Source organism: Rhipicephalus microplus, chromosome 8 (genome assembly GCF_043290135.1).
Source record: "Rhipicephalus microplus isolate Deutch F79 chromosome 8, USDA_Rmic, whole genome shotgun sequence".
Lineage (NCBI taxonomy): Eukaryota > Metazoa > Arthropoda > Arachnida > Ixodida > Ixodidae > Rhipicephalus > Rhipicephalus microplus.
The window spans coordinates 6664412-6676985 of record NC_134707.1 but is presented as its reverse complement, the minus strand read 5'-3'; the positions used below and the strand labels follow the sequence as shown (position 1 = coordinate 6676985).

Below are 12574 nucleotides of genomic sequence, written 5' to 3'. Positions count from 1 at the left end.
ACACTGCAGTCTGCGAGGCAAATGTATACTGTGACACCCCCATTGACAAAGAAGAGTGCACGAAACACGTTGCAAAGCGCTTGGGAACTGCCCTACGGAAATTGGCAACGCCACTGCCACGAGGCGAAAAACTGAAAGATGGGACAATAATAAAACTACAAACATATTACAAGATCGCCATCACGAGCAACAAGGACAGTGTCCGAAATATGTACACTGCCATATGGCCATCGTATTTTCATTGCTGCTCCAGTGATGGTGCCAATAGCCACAACTTTTGCCCCGTAGGACTAAATTCGTGGTGCAAGCACAAGCGTGCGGAAGCACTGGGGGAGCCTGCACCACGCCACACCCCACTGTTGACGAAGGCTCAAGGATTGGCAATTATGCCTATCTACAAGCGCCTTACAGAGGAGAAACTCCTTATTCGGTGCCTTCATGGCAAGACACAGAATGCAGCCGAATCGCTGAACAGCAAGATATCGCTGCTATGTCCAAAAACAAAGTTCGCCTCCAGAACAACTGTGGAGACAGCCACCGCTCTTGCTGTACTCTGGGACAACAAAGTCCACAGGGGCTTTGAAGAAGTGCTCGAAAGCATTGGAATTCTCCCCTCACAAGATCTGGCCACACATGGTGACCACTGTGACGTCATGCGCATCGGGAAGATGAACCTGAAGCAAACTGCAGAAGCGAGGGCACACCGTCGCAACACAGCGAAGAGAGCTCGTGTTGAGGACACTGACCGCAAGAGCCGTGAAGGACCAAGCTATGGTGCAGGGGACTTCTAGACACTTGCAGTGCATTCAAGGCAAGGTACTTTTCATTGTGCCCCAATTTGATGCAAAAAGAATGATTTCCTAATAAATGCCAACTTTGCGAACTTTCAAACTTGTTTTTCTCATTTTCATTTTTTCTGACAGTTTCACGTTTTCCGGGCAGCCTTTTAGAAACTTATATTCATTGTATAGTAACGAAACTTGGCACACATATTCTTCAACACATGCAGAATGTAAATATCTACTCTAAATTGCAATGCCTACCAGCATTAGTTGTGAAAATATTAGCTTATTGTTTCAAGGGAGATTGAAAATAATAAGTCATTCAATACAATTTTTTTTTCTTGGTTCCAATATTTCTGTGACATATCTATATAGATATTTGCACTTTTCAATCTACCAAGAGTCAAATAAGATCAGACACAGTGATTTTACTGAAAGTTTAGTACATAAAAGAGTGCCCGCAAAAAATGTAACTTTTTGCTATTGTTTATGGCATAACTCAATAATTATAGCAGCTACACAAAAAATGATTGCATATTTGAAATCTGCATGAAAAACTATACTAATAACAAACTTTTCAAGTCTCTATTACTAGAAATAAAAAAAAAACTTTTTCGAGGAGCGTCTCCCCTTAACCGGCTATGTTTCGCCAGTTAAATTTACAAGGCCCGAGAGTCTGTCTTCTCCATCGTTCTTGCTGTGGTGACGGGAAGGTTGGCCACTCTGGCATTTCTAGGAGCTTCGATTCTCACCCCCGCTTCTGCTCGCTGGAGGAGCTCCGCTGGAATCCATCCAGCACCTTCTGCTTGTTTTTCAGCACCGTCAAAAGCGTTGACAAAGGGATGCCGAATTACTGCGCAATGCTCAATTTCGTTTGGCCTCCTTTCTCCACCTCCTTAATAAGGGCAACCTTTTTCTCTAGCGTTAGTGACTTGCACTGCTTTGACGCCATATGCTAGCCACTTTCATGCTAAGTTGCCGCTAAGTTGAAGCAAGGAAACTGTCAGGCCCTACATTCTTAGGTTTGCTATTGTGTTCCCATAAGCTGCTATGTAACAGAAATAAAGTTTTTGCTGAAAGCGAGCCTCCTTTCCTGTGTGTCCTCACCTATGTGCTTACATTCGAACCCTTACTGATCTACTATGTCCACCACTTCAATCATTTGACTTCCGTCTCTGTTTCCACAGGAGTTTGTGACCTGGCTACATGGAATGTGCATGGAGCAGCTTTTCCCAGGAGCCAACTTTGGCCGCCGTTTTACCGCACTCGCGATCCTGGAAGTCCTGGTCACTGTTCATGCTTCAAAAGGTCAGCCGGCTTCGGCTTCGTAATGTTAAAATTTTGGGTACCGCAGCGTCTGTAGTCATGCGAGTCAGTTATAGTGAAATCATTCAGTTAAACCCACCTAAGCATAAGGATGGGATGGTGTGCATATGTAAACATTCTCAACGCATGACCAGTGTCACTCCAGCTGAAAGTGCTCAACCATTGTACTTTGCTAGTTCTAACATGAGGCAGCAGCCTAGAGAATAGTGGAAAAACTTGGTAAGCTAAGAACCATCCAGCATTAAGTAAGTTTTACTAAGAGATAGGAGAAGAATAGAAGGAATCGGGGAACAAACAGGGATTGCTGATATTCTAGTAATAAGATGAAAATACTAAAACGGACCTGGGCTGGTCACGTCATGTGAAGGACAGTTAGCCAGTGGTCAGTGAGGAAATGGATACCAAGAGATAAGAACCATGGCTGTGGACAACAAAGAGTTAGGGGGAGTGAAAAAATTAAGAAAATTTGAAGGCGTAAAAAAGTAGAATCAGTTTGCACCAAACAAGGTGGATTAGAGATCACTGGGAGAGGCCGCAGTGGACAAAAATGATGATTTTGGAATGACGATAATGATATATGAGTGACTTTTGCATTCTGGTTTTCTTTGTAGTATTCTAATTAAGAACATAATTTAGCCGCAAAGTAAAACACGCAGAGGGAGGAACACAATAACAAGATGAATAGTGTGTGTTCTACTTTGTGGCTGAATTGTGTCCTGCTATGCCAGAAAACATTCTTGATACTTTCACATTTTTGGGTGGGGTATGGGGTTTTCAGTACTCATTTAAATGTTTCTTGAAAATATACAGCAGTAATTGGAAGTTGGTGCTCTGTTACATATTTGCTCTTTGCATATATGTTTCTAAACATAGCTGGCCAATATCATTTGTACGCACATTGTAGTCATTGCGATTTGGCACTTCTTAAACTGCTGGCAAAACCTGTATTCATGCCATCATATTATACAGTCAAAGCAGTATAACATTGAACCCGTATACAATAACTTATTGTGTTAATAATCGAACAGTGGTAAAATGACTAAATATATCTTTCATGTAGATAACGTTTCATATACACTCAAACCTCATGATAACAAAGTTCCATCGAACACAAAAATAAGTTTGTTATGTCCGAAAACTCATTAGAAAGATTTATGCCTAACGCTATATGTATTGCAAGGTTATTTTTCATTTACTTCGTTATAACCGACATGTTATATCCAGGTTTGTTATTTTGAGGTCCGAGTGTAAATAAATAAATGGTCTTGCAATTGATACAGTGCTTAAAATATACTTTTATAACACATTTTTGGATATAACAAACTTATTGTCATGTAAAATACAATTTTATTATGATCATATTTGAGTGTATCTAATTGCCTTTATAAAGAACTCTATTATGATCCCCTTGAGATTCTACATACTATGTTACGAGTGTCACGTATGCTGTTAGTAAAGAAACTGTATTCAGCGCTGGCCGTTCTGCAATGCACAATTCTGCTGCAGGGGAGAGTGCTCAGCTGTCGGTGCAGTGGTCATGGGAAGCGGTGCTTACGCTGATGCAGTGTCTCAAGGACCCATACGAAGCCAACAAGACCTCAGTGCTCCAGGTGCTTCTCGCCATTCTGCCTGAAACGCAGGGGAGACCTCAGGTACGTTTTCGTGCTTCCCTCTGGTAGTGCATTATAAAGGTATTTGGATTCATGACACACGTGGCTTAAAGGTACAGCTGAGGGAAACAGCGAATAGGTCTAGATTAATGAACTATACTCTAAAAGCTCTAACATTGCTGATTTCACCGTGATAGGCTTGTTAAGGGAGTAGAAGATCAAGGTCAAAGGTTCATTTTTAAATTTGGGGCCGAAATCTTCGCACACGTTATCACGAATTTTGAAGTGTATTTTGCGTATATTGGTCACATTGACTCCGCGAAATTTTCTGAAACGTGGTCTTGATTGATTTGTGGGGTTTAACGTCCCAAAACCACCATATGATTATGAGAGACGCCGTAGTGGAGGGCTCCGGAAATTTCGACCACCTGGGGTTCTTAAACGTGCGCCCAAATCTGAGCACACGGGCCTACAACATTTCCGCCTCCATCGGAAATGCAGCCGCCACAGCCGGGAATCGAACCCGCGACCTGCGGGTCAGCAGCCGAGTACCTTAGCCACTAGACCACCGCGGCGGGGCTCTGAAACGTGGTCTAATTAAGGAGTACTGACACAAGTTTTGCGGCCGAGATAGCCTGCGCGATAAATTCTTGTGAACATGTGTATATCACCTGCGAAATATTAACAGCAAACATAGCTTGGAAGGTATGTTTACAGGAATTCCGAAGTTTGAATGCACGATCAGGCATCACCTCCTCATAAGTGACCTATGGTGACCACCCCGCTTCCCTCATGTCGCCACGCTACAGTCAATACAACAAGTTATAATGACGTAATAGCTGCCATTTTCCTTTTTGCCATATTTGCTCCAGCAGGCTACTACGCGGCTACTTCTCGAGAGTACGTGGCCACGGCACACACGTTGAAAGTTTTGTGTTTGGCGACACTGCAGTCCCATTTTCTGTTCGAAAAGAATTATTGATGCGGACCGTGCGGAAGCGCATCACAGTTCTCTGTGCTCACGTGCTCAAGAGCTGCACACGCTTAGTGGCGATAGCTGCACCCAGTGGCTTGTCGTTTTTGGAGCTCTTTCAAACCAGTACTGAAACTGATTGGTAATGAGTGGCCTACAATCAATTATCTGTCATGTGCTTCAGCAAACGATGTGCCGTTTTATGACTCACAGCCCCCCAGAAATGTGAAGCCAAAATTGTTATGTCAGTGCCCCTTTAAGACTATGACAAAGAACAATGTACTTCATTTTTACTGATTAGGAACTGCAGTGAAACCTTGTCAGTTTGACCAAAAGGGAACATAGCATAACTACCGTATAAACGCGTGTAAGGGCCGCACTTTTTTTTCAAGAAATGAGGGCCAATTTTCAGGGTGCGGCCCATACACGCAACGTGCATTTTTTTTTTTGAAGCAAAAGAAAAAAACGTACCAGCTAGCGAACGAAGAACGTTTATTGCAGCATACAGCATATGTGCTTAATCGTCGTCGCTCAACGAGTCCTCAGACTCAGTGTCCGAGATGGTGTGTTGCGGAGCACCATCCTCCCACAAGCAATCATCTTCCGCGCCATCCAAGCTGTTGGATATGCCGGTGACTTTAAAGCTTCGGGTCACAACGTCCGTCGAGACTGAGTTCCACGCCGACAGTACCCAACCGAGAACAGCCGCAAGCGGTGCCCTCTTCAGCCGTCCGGTCGGCGTCTGCTCGTGGCTGCCGCTTGCCATCCATTCCGTGTAGAGCCTTCTGAATTCCACCTTAAAAGGTCGATTAACGCTGACGTCCAAAGGCTGCAGCATTCCAGTGAGGCCGCCCGGAATCACGGCCATGTCTGTGCCGACACGGCGCAGCTGTTTCTTCACCTTGTCGGTAAGGTGACCGCGGAAACTGTCTAATACTAAAAGTGACCGTTTGGCTAACAGCGCTCCTGGTCGGTTTTGCCAAACACACTTCACCCAGTCGAGCACCAAGTCATCGTTCATCCACCCCTTTTCTTGGGCTCGAACTATGACTCCCTTGGGGAACACTTCGTTCGGAATTCTTTTTCTTTTCAATACGACGTACGGGGGTAGCTTCCGCCCGTCCGCGGTCACACAAAGCATCACTGTGCAGCGTTGGCGCTCAGCGCCGGTGGTCCGCACGGCGACGCTCTTTTTGCCTTTCAGTTCGACTGTGTAGTTTTCCGGGCAGTCAAACCACACAGGAGTTTGATCTGCGTTCCCTATTTGCGACAGTAGATAATTATGTTGATGGCGAAGGCCGATGACATATTTATGAAAACTAAGCACCTTATCGGTGTAGTCTTCTGGCAGCCGCTGGCACAACGTGGTCCTTCGCCGAAAGGAGAGATCCTTCCTTTTCAGGAATCGTCGCACCCAGCCAGCGCTAGCCTTGAAAGTCCCGGCTGGTATATTCTTCGCACGTGCCAAGGCTAGTGCCTTCACGCGCAGCATGTCTGTAGTTAGTGCATATCCATCGTTCCGCACTTCTGTCACGTATCGGAACAACTCTTCTTCTAGTTCCGGAAACTTGCATGGCTTTCCTCGGAAAGCGCGCTTTTTGCTGTTCGTGTTTTCCAGAGCTTCCTTTTGTGCGCACCATTTTCGAACACACTTTTCGTCGACGTCGAATTTTCTGGCGGCGGCACGTTTCCCGTGCTCGAGCGCAAACTCCACCACCTTTAACTTGTAGCCAGCCGTGTAACTTGTGGGGAGCAGGTGCGCCCAGCCTCCCTTTCCCTTTTAGGGCAGCGCACGCGCCTGGTTGCGGGGACCCCTTCCCCCACGGCCGGCGCGTGCGATTCCCCCTTTCCCGGCGCCAGGAACAGGTTCCCCTCTCCCTCAGCGAGGAAAGGTACCATTCTCGTCAGGGAAAGGGAAATCGGGTCGGGGAATAAAACGAGCGGGCAAACGGTCGCTCGCTCTCTCTGACACCAGCGACCATCCCAGGAGGACGAACCCGCAACCCCTCCTGCGGGCCGAGGACGTCCACGACCGAGGTGTAAGCGTCAACACCTTTGTTATCTGTAGTATCTCCCCGCGACAGTGACGCGCGATTGCTAACGCTTGGCAATAAAGTGTTTGTTGTTGATCTGGCCAGTTGCCTTATTCGCCCGAACCCGTAGTAGTAGCTGCAATGAGGCAAGCTACGGTTGGGGGACGTTAGGGGATGTGGGGAGCAGGTGCGCCCAGCCTCCCTTTCCCTTTTAGGGCAGCGCACGCGCCTGGTTGCGGGGACCCCTTCCCCCACGGCCGGCGCGTGCGATTCCCCCTTTCCCGGCGCCAGGAACAGGTTCCCCTCTCCCTCAGCGAGGAAAGGTACCATTCTCGTCAGGGAAAGGGAAATCGGGTCGGGGAATAAAACGAGCGGGCAAACGGTCGCTCGCTCTCTCTGACACCAGCGACCATCCCAGGAGGACGAACCCGCAACCCCTCCTGCGAGCCGAGGACGTCCACGACCGAGGTGTAAGCGTCAACACCTTTGTTATCTGTAGTATCTCCCCGCGACAGTGACGCGCGATTGCTAACGCTTGGCAATAAAGTGTTTGTTGTTGATCTGGCCAGTTGCCTTATTCGCCCGAACCCGTAGTAGTAGCTGCAATGAGGCAAGCTACGGTTGGGGGACGTTAATCGTGCACGGAACGACTGTGTGCGGCTGAAACATTAGCTATAGGCTTCTGCGTCAGCCGTACATAGGCCAGCCCCTACATCTGGCGCCCAACGTAACGAATTTGGCAACGCGGCTAGTTCTGTGGACGCGAGCAAGTACCGGCGCTCTTCCACACGTAGGATAACAGGCATGTCGGAATTCCAAGATTTGTCAATGTTGTCTGATGTCGCGTCGCAGAGTGGCGATCCTTTGGCTAACGCGGGGGTACTGTTAGGACTTTCCGACAGCGTAGAGCTTGGTCGTTTCACGCGGGATGATCAGGAGGGTGCAGAGACCGCGTTAGCAGAGAGTAGGCCTACGACGGAGAGCGGCCCGCATGGCGCTCCGGCATCTCGCGACGCGAACAGAGAGGCGCCGCCACAAGTTACGACACGCGCCTCAACTATAGGCGAGTCTTCGGGCAACAGTTTGCCCTCGAGCGAGGTACTCTTACAGAATGCGCTGTCAGTTATGCAGAGCCTCGCGAGCGCCCTGCAGAACACAGCGCAGGCCCCCGTGCAAAATGTGCGACCACGTGTCAAGGTAGACGTTCCGACCTACACGGGTTACCACGACTGCAAGAGCGCCAACGAGTATCTCGACCGGTTGCTCCATTATCAGCAGGCGACGGGTCTTTCTGATGCCGAACTTCTCGAGCGCGTGGTCCCGGTGTCGCTCTCGGAGCAAGCGGCTCGGTGGTTCCGACTAACCGGACATCGCGCCCGTACGGTAGAAGAGTTCCGCGAAAGCTTTCGCGGCGAATTCCTACCGGCTAATTATGAGTGGCGTTTGCGGAGGGAGTTGGAGCTGCGCACCCAGCATCCGGACGAATCCTTGCTGGAATACGTACGGGCGATGGACGAATTGTATCGTCTCGCGAACCCTCACGCCACCAACGCGGAAAAGGTCGAGCGTGTTACCCGACAGGCGCACCCGACTTTCGCGGCGCACTTCAGGGGATGCAGGTTCGCAGACCTCGAAGAGCTCGCCACCGAGGCGAAGCGCATACAAGGGGACATCCTCGCAGCGCGTTCGTATCGCCCCCCTCCGCCCGCCGCGCAGTCAATCGAGCCTCGCTGTGCATGGAACGGCGGCGCAGTGACTTCAGAAGCGTTTAGGGGTAACGCATCAGCATCGTTCGCTGATGAGCACGTGCCACGCGGTTGGGAGCTGTCAAACCGCGCTTTAGACCCCTACGCTTACGCGCTCCGTACGGCCCACGCCGCCCCTGCGCGTGACATTCCAAGGCAGGAGCACGTGGTTGACGCGAGGCCTAACGAGCGGCGCAATCCAGAGCGAGGACCACCTGATCGAGGCGAGTCACGAGCGAACCGGCGTGGTGTCCGCGGTCCTTGCTATCGGTGCGGCGCGCCAGGGCACATCGCTCGCGAATGCGACCGCACGCCGGGTCAGGAGCAAACGCGCGGTTCGGGAAACGGACGGCGCCGCCGGTGATTCACATGGGACCCCGCGCGGCGATTAGTAATCCTACCGATGCGTTCGGATCACTTGCACCGTCGGTCTGTCGCGCAGGTGATGCCGTAGACTCGCCCGCGCCGCTAATCGAGTTAACGATAGCTCGGAAAAAGTTCGTAGCACTTTTGGATACTGGGGCAAGCGCTTCTTTATTCGGTGACGATGTGTTGCACCATCTCCGCGAGAACAACATCCGCTTGAGGCAAAGCAACACCATCTTCCGTCTAGCTACGGGCACAGCACAATCGAGCGGCGCGGCTAGGCTAGTGATCCGCTGGGACAGACGCGTGAGGCGACAACGGTTCGTGCATCTTCCAGGGCTGTCAATGTCTCTAATCCTGGGTCGAGACTTCCTCGCTAAGTCGGGTATTGTCATTGACATTGCAAACGGTGGTTACCGAGAGCGCGACGGAGACGCGCTGAAGCTTTTCTCGAAGGCCTCCGCATTGACAAAAGCATGCCAATCGCAGGGAGAGGCGCGAGTACGCGAGGAGGAAAGCGCGCCGAGAAAGCGAGTAAACGCCCCGCCGGAGCAATGTGCTGCGCTGCAGGAAAGGGCAGTGCACCCGCTTTTGGTACAGGCACAGAGCCTACTGGAAGGGGAACGAGCGCAGCTGTCGTCGCTGTTGTACGAATATGACGCGATGTTTACTGACTGTCCCGGCCGCACTACGCTGGTTAAGCATAGAATTGACACGGGTGATGCACGCCCTTGGAAATGCAATCCCCGACCAATCAGCTTAGCTAAGCGGAAAGCACTAGACGCCGCCTTGGACGAACTCATCGAAACAGGCGTAGTTGAGAGGTCAAACAGCCCATGGGGTTTCCCGGTAGTTCTAGTTCCAAAGAAAGATGATACGTATCGCCTTTGTGTAGACTACCGCAGGCTGAATGAAGTTACGAAGAAGGACGCGTATCCTCTTCCCTCCATTTCATCGTTAGTATCCAATCTAGGCGGGGCGAAGTACTTCACAACGCTCGATGCTAGCCGCGGATATTTTCAGGTTGAGATGGACGAGCGGGATAAAGAGAAGTCAGCTTTCACGTGCCACAGAGGACTTTTCCAATTCAGGAGAATGTCGTTTGGCCTGGTGGGCGCTCCCGCTACGTATCAGAGGCTAATGGACCGTGTTTTGGGAGATGCAAAGTGGCAGCACGCACTCGCATATCTAGACGACATAGTGGTTTACTCGAAAACGTTCGAAGAGCACTTGCGCCACTTGAGAGACGTTCTAGAACGGCTGAGGTCTGCGGGCATCACTTTGAACCCAAACAAAGCTCAGATAGCGGCGACCCGAATAACATTATTGGGATTTACGCTTGACGAGGGTCGCATTTTGCCGGATAAGGGTAAGCTTGAAGCGATAGTGAGCTATCCATCGCCGAACAATGTCGGTGAGCTGAGGCGCTTTTTGGGGATGGTGAATTTTTATCGCCAATTCATTCCAGATTGCGCGGCAGTGCAGGCGCCTTTAACGAAGCTCTTGAGGAATGGTGAGCGTTGGGCTTGGAGCCGAGAGCAAGAGGCCGCACTGCGTCGCCTCACGAAGTTGCTGGCCAACACGGCTCAGCTGCAGCTACCCGATTTGAACAGGGAGTTTGTTATTCACACCGATGCAAGCGACCTAGGCTTAGGAGCAATTTTGCTTCAGGAGCATGGAGGTTCCCTCCGACCGATTGCGTTCGCGAGCCGTACGTTGACACCGGCGGAGAGGAACTACTCAGTAACCGAGAAAGAGTGTCTGGCGATAGTTTTTGCTCTCCGTAAGTTTGACTTTTACATAGACGGAGTTGCGTTTGTGATTGAGACGGACCACATGGCGCTCACGTGGTTGAGGCGTTTGAACGAACCAAGTGGCCGATTGGCGCGTTGGGCATTGTTGCTGCAGCGTTATGACTTCACCGTCCGCTACCGCAAGGGTAAGAACAATGCCGCGGCCGACGCACTATCGCGTGCTCCAGTTCGACACGAGGCAAGTCACGCGACTAATTCGGAACGAACTGAGAGCGAGACACTCGCGCTAACGCAAACAGCGGAGCAAACGTTAGTTCGAGCTAAGAGCGTGAACCACGTAGAGGCTGTCGTTGGCGCAGGGATTGTTTTCAGCAGAAGGGAGCTGTTAGAAGCTCAGCAGAAAGATCCATTTTGTCGAAAGGTGTTCGACGGGCTCCGGGAGCCGGGTGGTAGTGAGGCCACCGCGCACAAGGGGGCAGCTGGTATTGCTGTCGGTGCGGAGCGCTCGGCAACAGCTGGTAGTGCTGTGAGCGCGCTGGATTCATATCTGCTAGATTCTGACGGCGTCCTGCTGAGGTACATTCCATCCGACGATGACACAAGTGAGTCATTTAAAGTCGTGATACCGCGCGCGTTGAGAGGAGCGCTTCTTCGCTACTTTCATGACTCGTGCATTGGTGGGCATGCGAGCGGCCCTAAGACTTACGCTAAGTTGTGTCGCCTCGCTACCTGGCCAGGTATGAAGCGGGATGTGATTCGCTACGCCCGTTCATGTCGTGTGTGCCAAAGCGTCAAGCCGCGAGGAGGACGTCCGCCCGGCCTCATGCAACCGATTAACAGTCAGACTCCCTGGCAAATCGCAGCGTGTGACGTAATGGGCCCGTACCCCTCAACTCCTAGCAGAAATAAGTTCTTGCTGGTGATCACGGATCACTTCACTAAATGGGTAGAACTGTTTCCCCTTAGGAAGCTGACGGCTCGAGTGATTTTAGAGAAGTTGATGGAGGTTTTTACCAGGTTCGGGTTCCCCGAGCAGTTGATTACAGACAACGCGTCTTATTTCACTGCGAAGGTGTTTGTTGACACGTGCGCCGCGTTGGGCATTAAGCACAAGAAAACAACCACCTACCATGCTCAGTCGAACCCCACGGAGCGAGTCAATCGCAACATCAAGCACATGCTTGTCGCGTTCTCTGAAAGACATAAGGACTGGGATACCTATCTTCCAGAGATCGGTTTTGCATTGCGATCGACCGTAAACCGATCGACTGGGTATGCGCCTTCTTCTCTAAACCTGGGGAGAGAACTGCCGAATCCGATGGAGACCGTACTCGCGGACCGCAGTGGAGTGCCAGTGGCGACATCAGCACGCGCTGAATACGCAACGCAGCTGCGCGAGAAGCTAGCGGAAGCTTTACATAAAGCTCGACATAATCTCAGCACTGCTAGGGCACAGCAGAAGGCGCAGTATGACCGCACGCGTAGGAACGTACACTACGAAGTGGGCGATCTGGTGATGCGGCGCCATCATGTTCTCAGTAATGCTAGCAAACAGTTTGCTGCCTCGCTGGCACCGAAATGGTCCGGGCCGTACCGAGTGCGAGAGAAAGTTTCTTCGCTCGTGTATCGACTCGCGAACATGAAAGGCAAACCGAGCGGCGGACCGGTGCATGTATGTGACTTGAAACGCTACATAGCACGGGAGGCGCATGAGGACTACGGTCAGTCCCCCTCCAAGCCGCGCGCGGCGGGTGAGATGGCTCGACACCGGGTCAGGAGCCCAGAACCGCGCTACTTCCTGCGTAACAGGCGGAGGCAACTATGCACGGTAGGCCGCGTTTGATATGTTCGACGCGGGGTGCAAGGGTTAGCGCGCAACACATGTGCGATTGTTAACCTGTCGTTCTTTATCTGTATCACTCTCACCGAACAGATGGAGCGCCATTGGGAACAGCACCGCCGGAACAGCAAGGAGAGGAGACCAC

The 12574-nt window shown here is 50.9% G+C and overlaps 1 protein-coding gene across 1 annotated transcript in view; it reads left to right on the top strand.

The window, feature by feature from the left end:
- THADA (Thyroid adenoma-associated protein homolog) overlaps positions 1–12574 on the top strand; it is a 104680-nt gene that overhangs the window by 34511 nt on the left and 57595 nt on the right. The window contains exons 19-20 of the mRNA XM_075872312.1: positions 1970–2090; positions 3615–3760. Of these exons, the coding sequence (XP_075728427.1) occupies positions 1970–2090; positions 3615–3760 (267 nt within the window). The remainder of the gene's footprint in view (positions 1–1969; positions 2091–3614; positions 3761–12574) is intronic.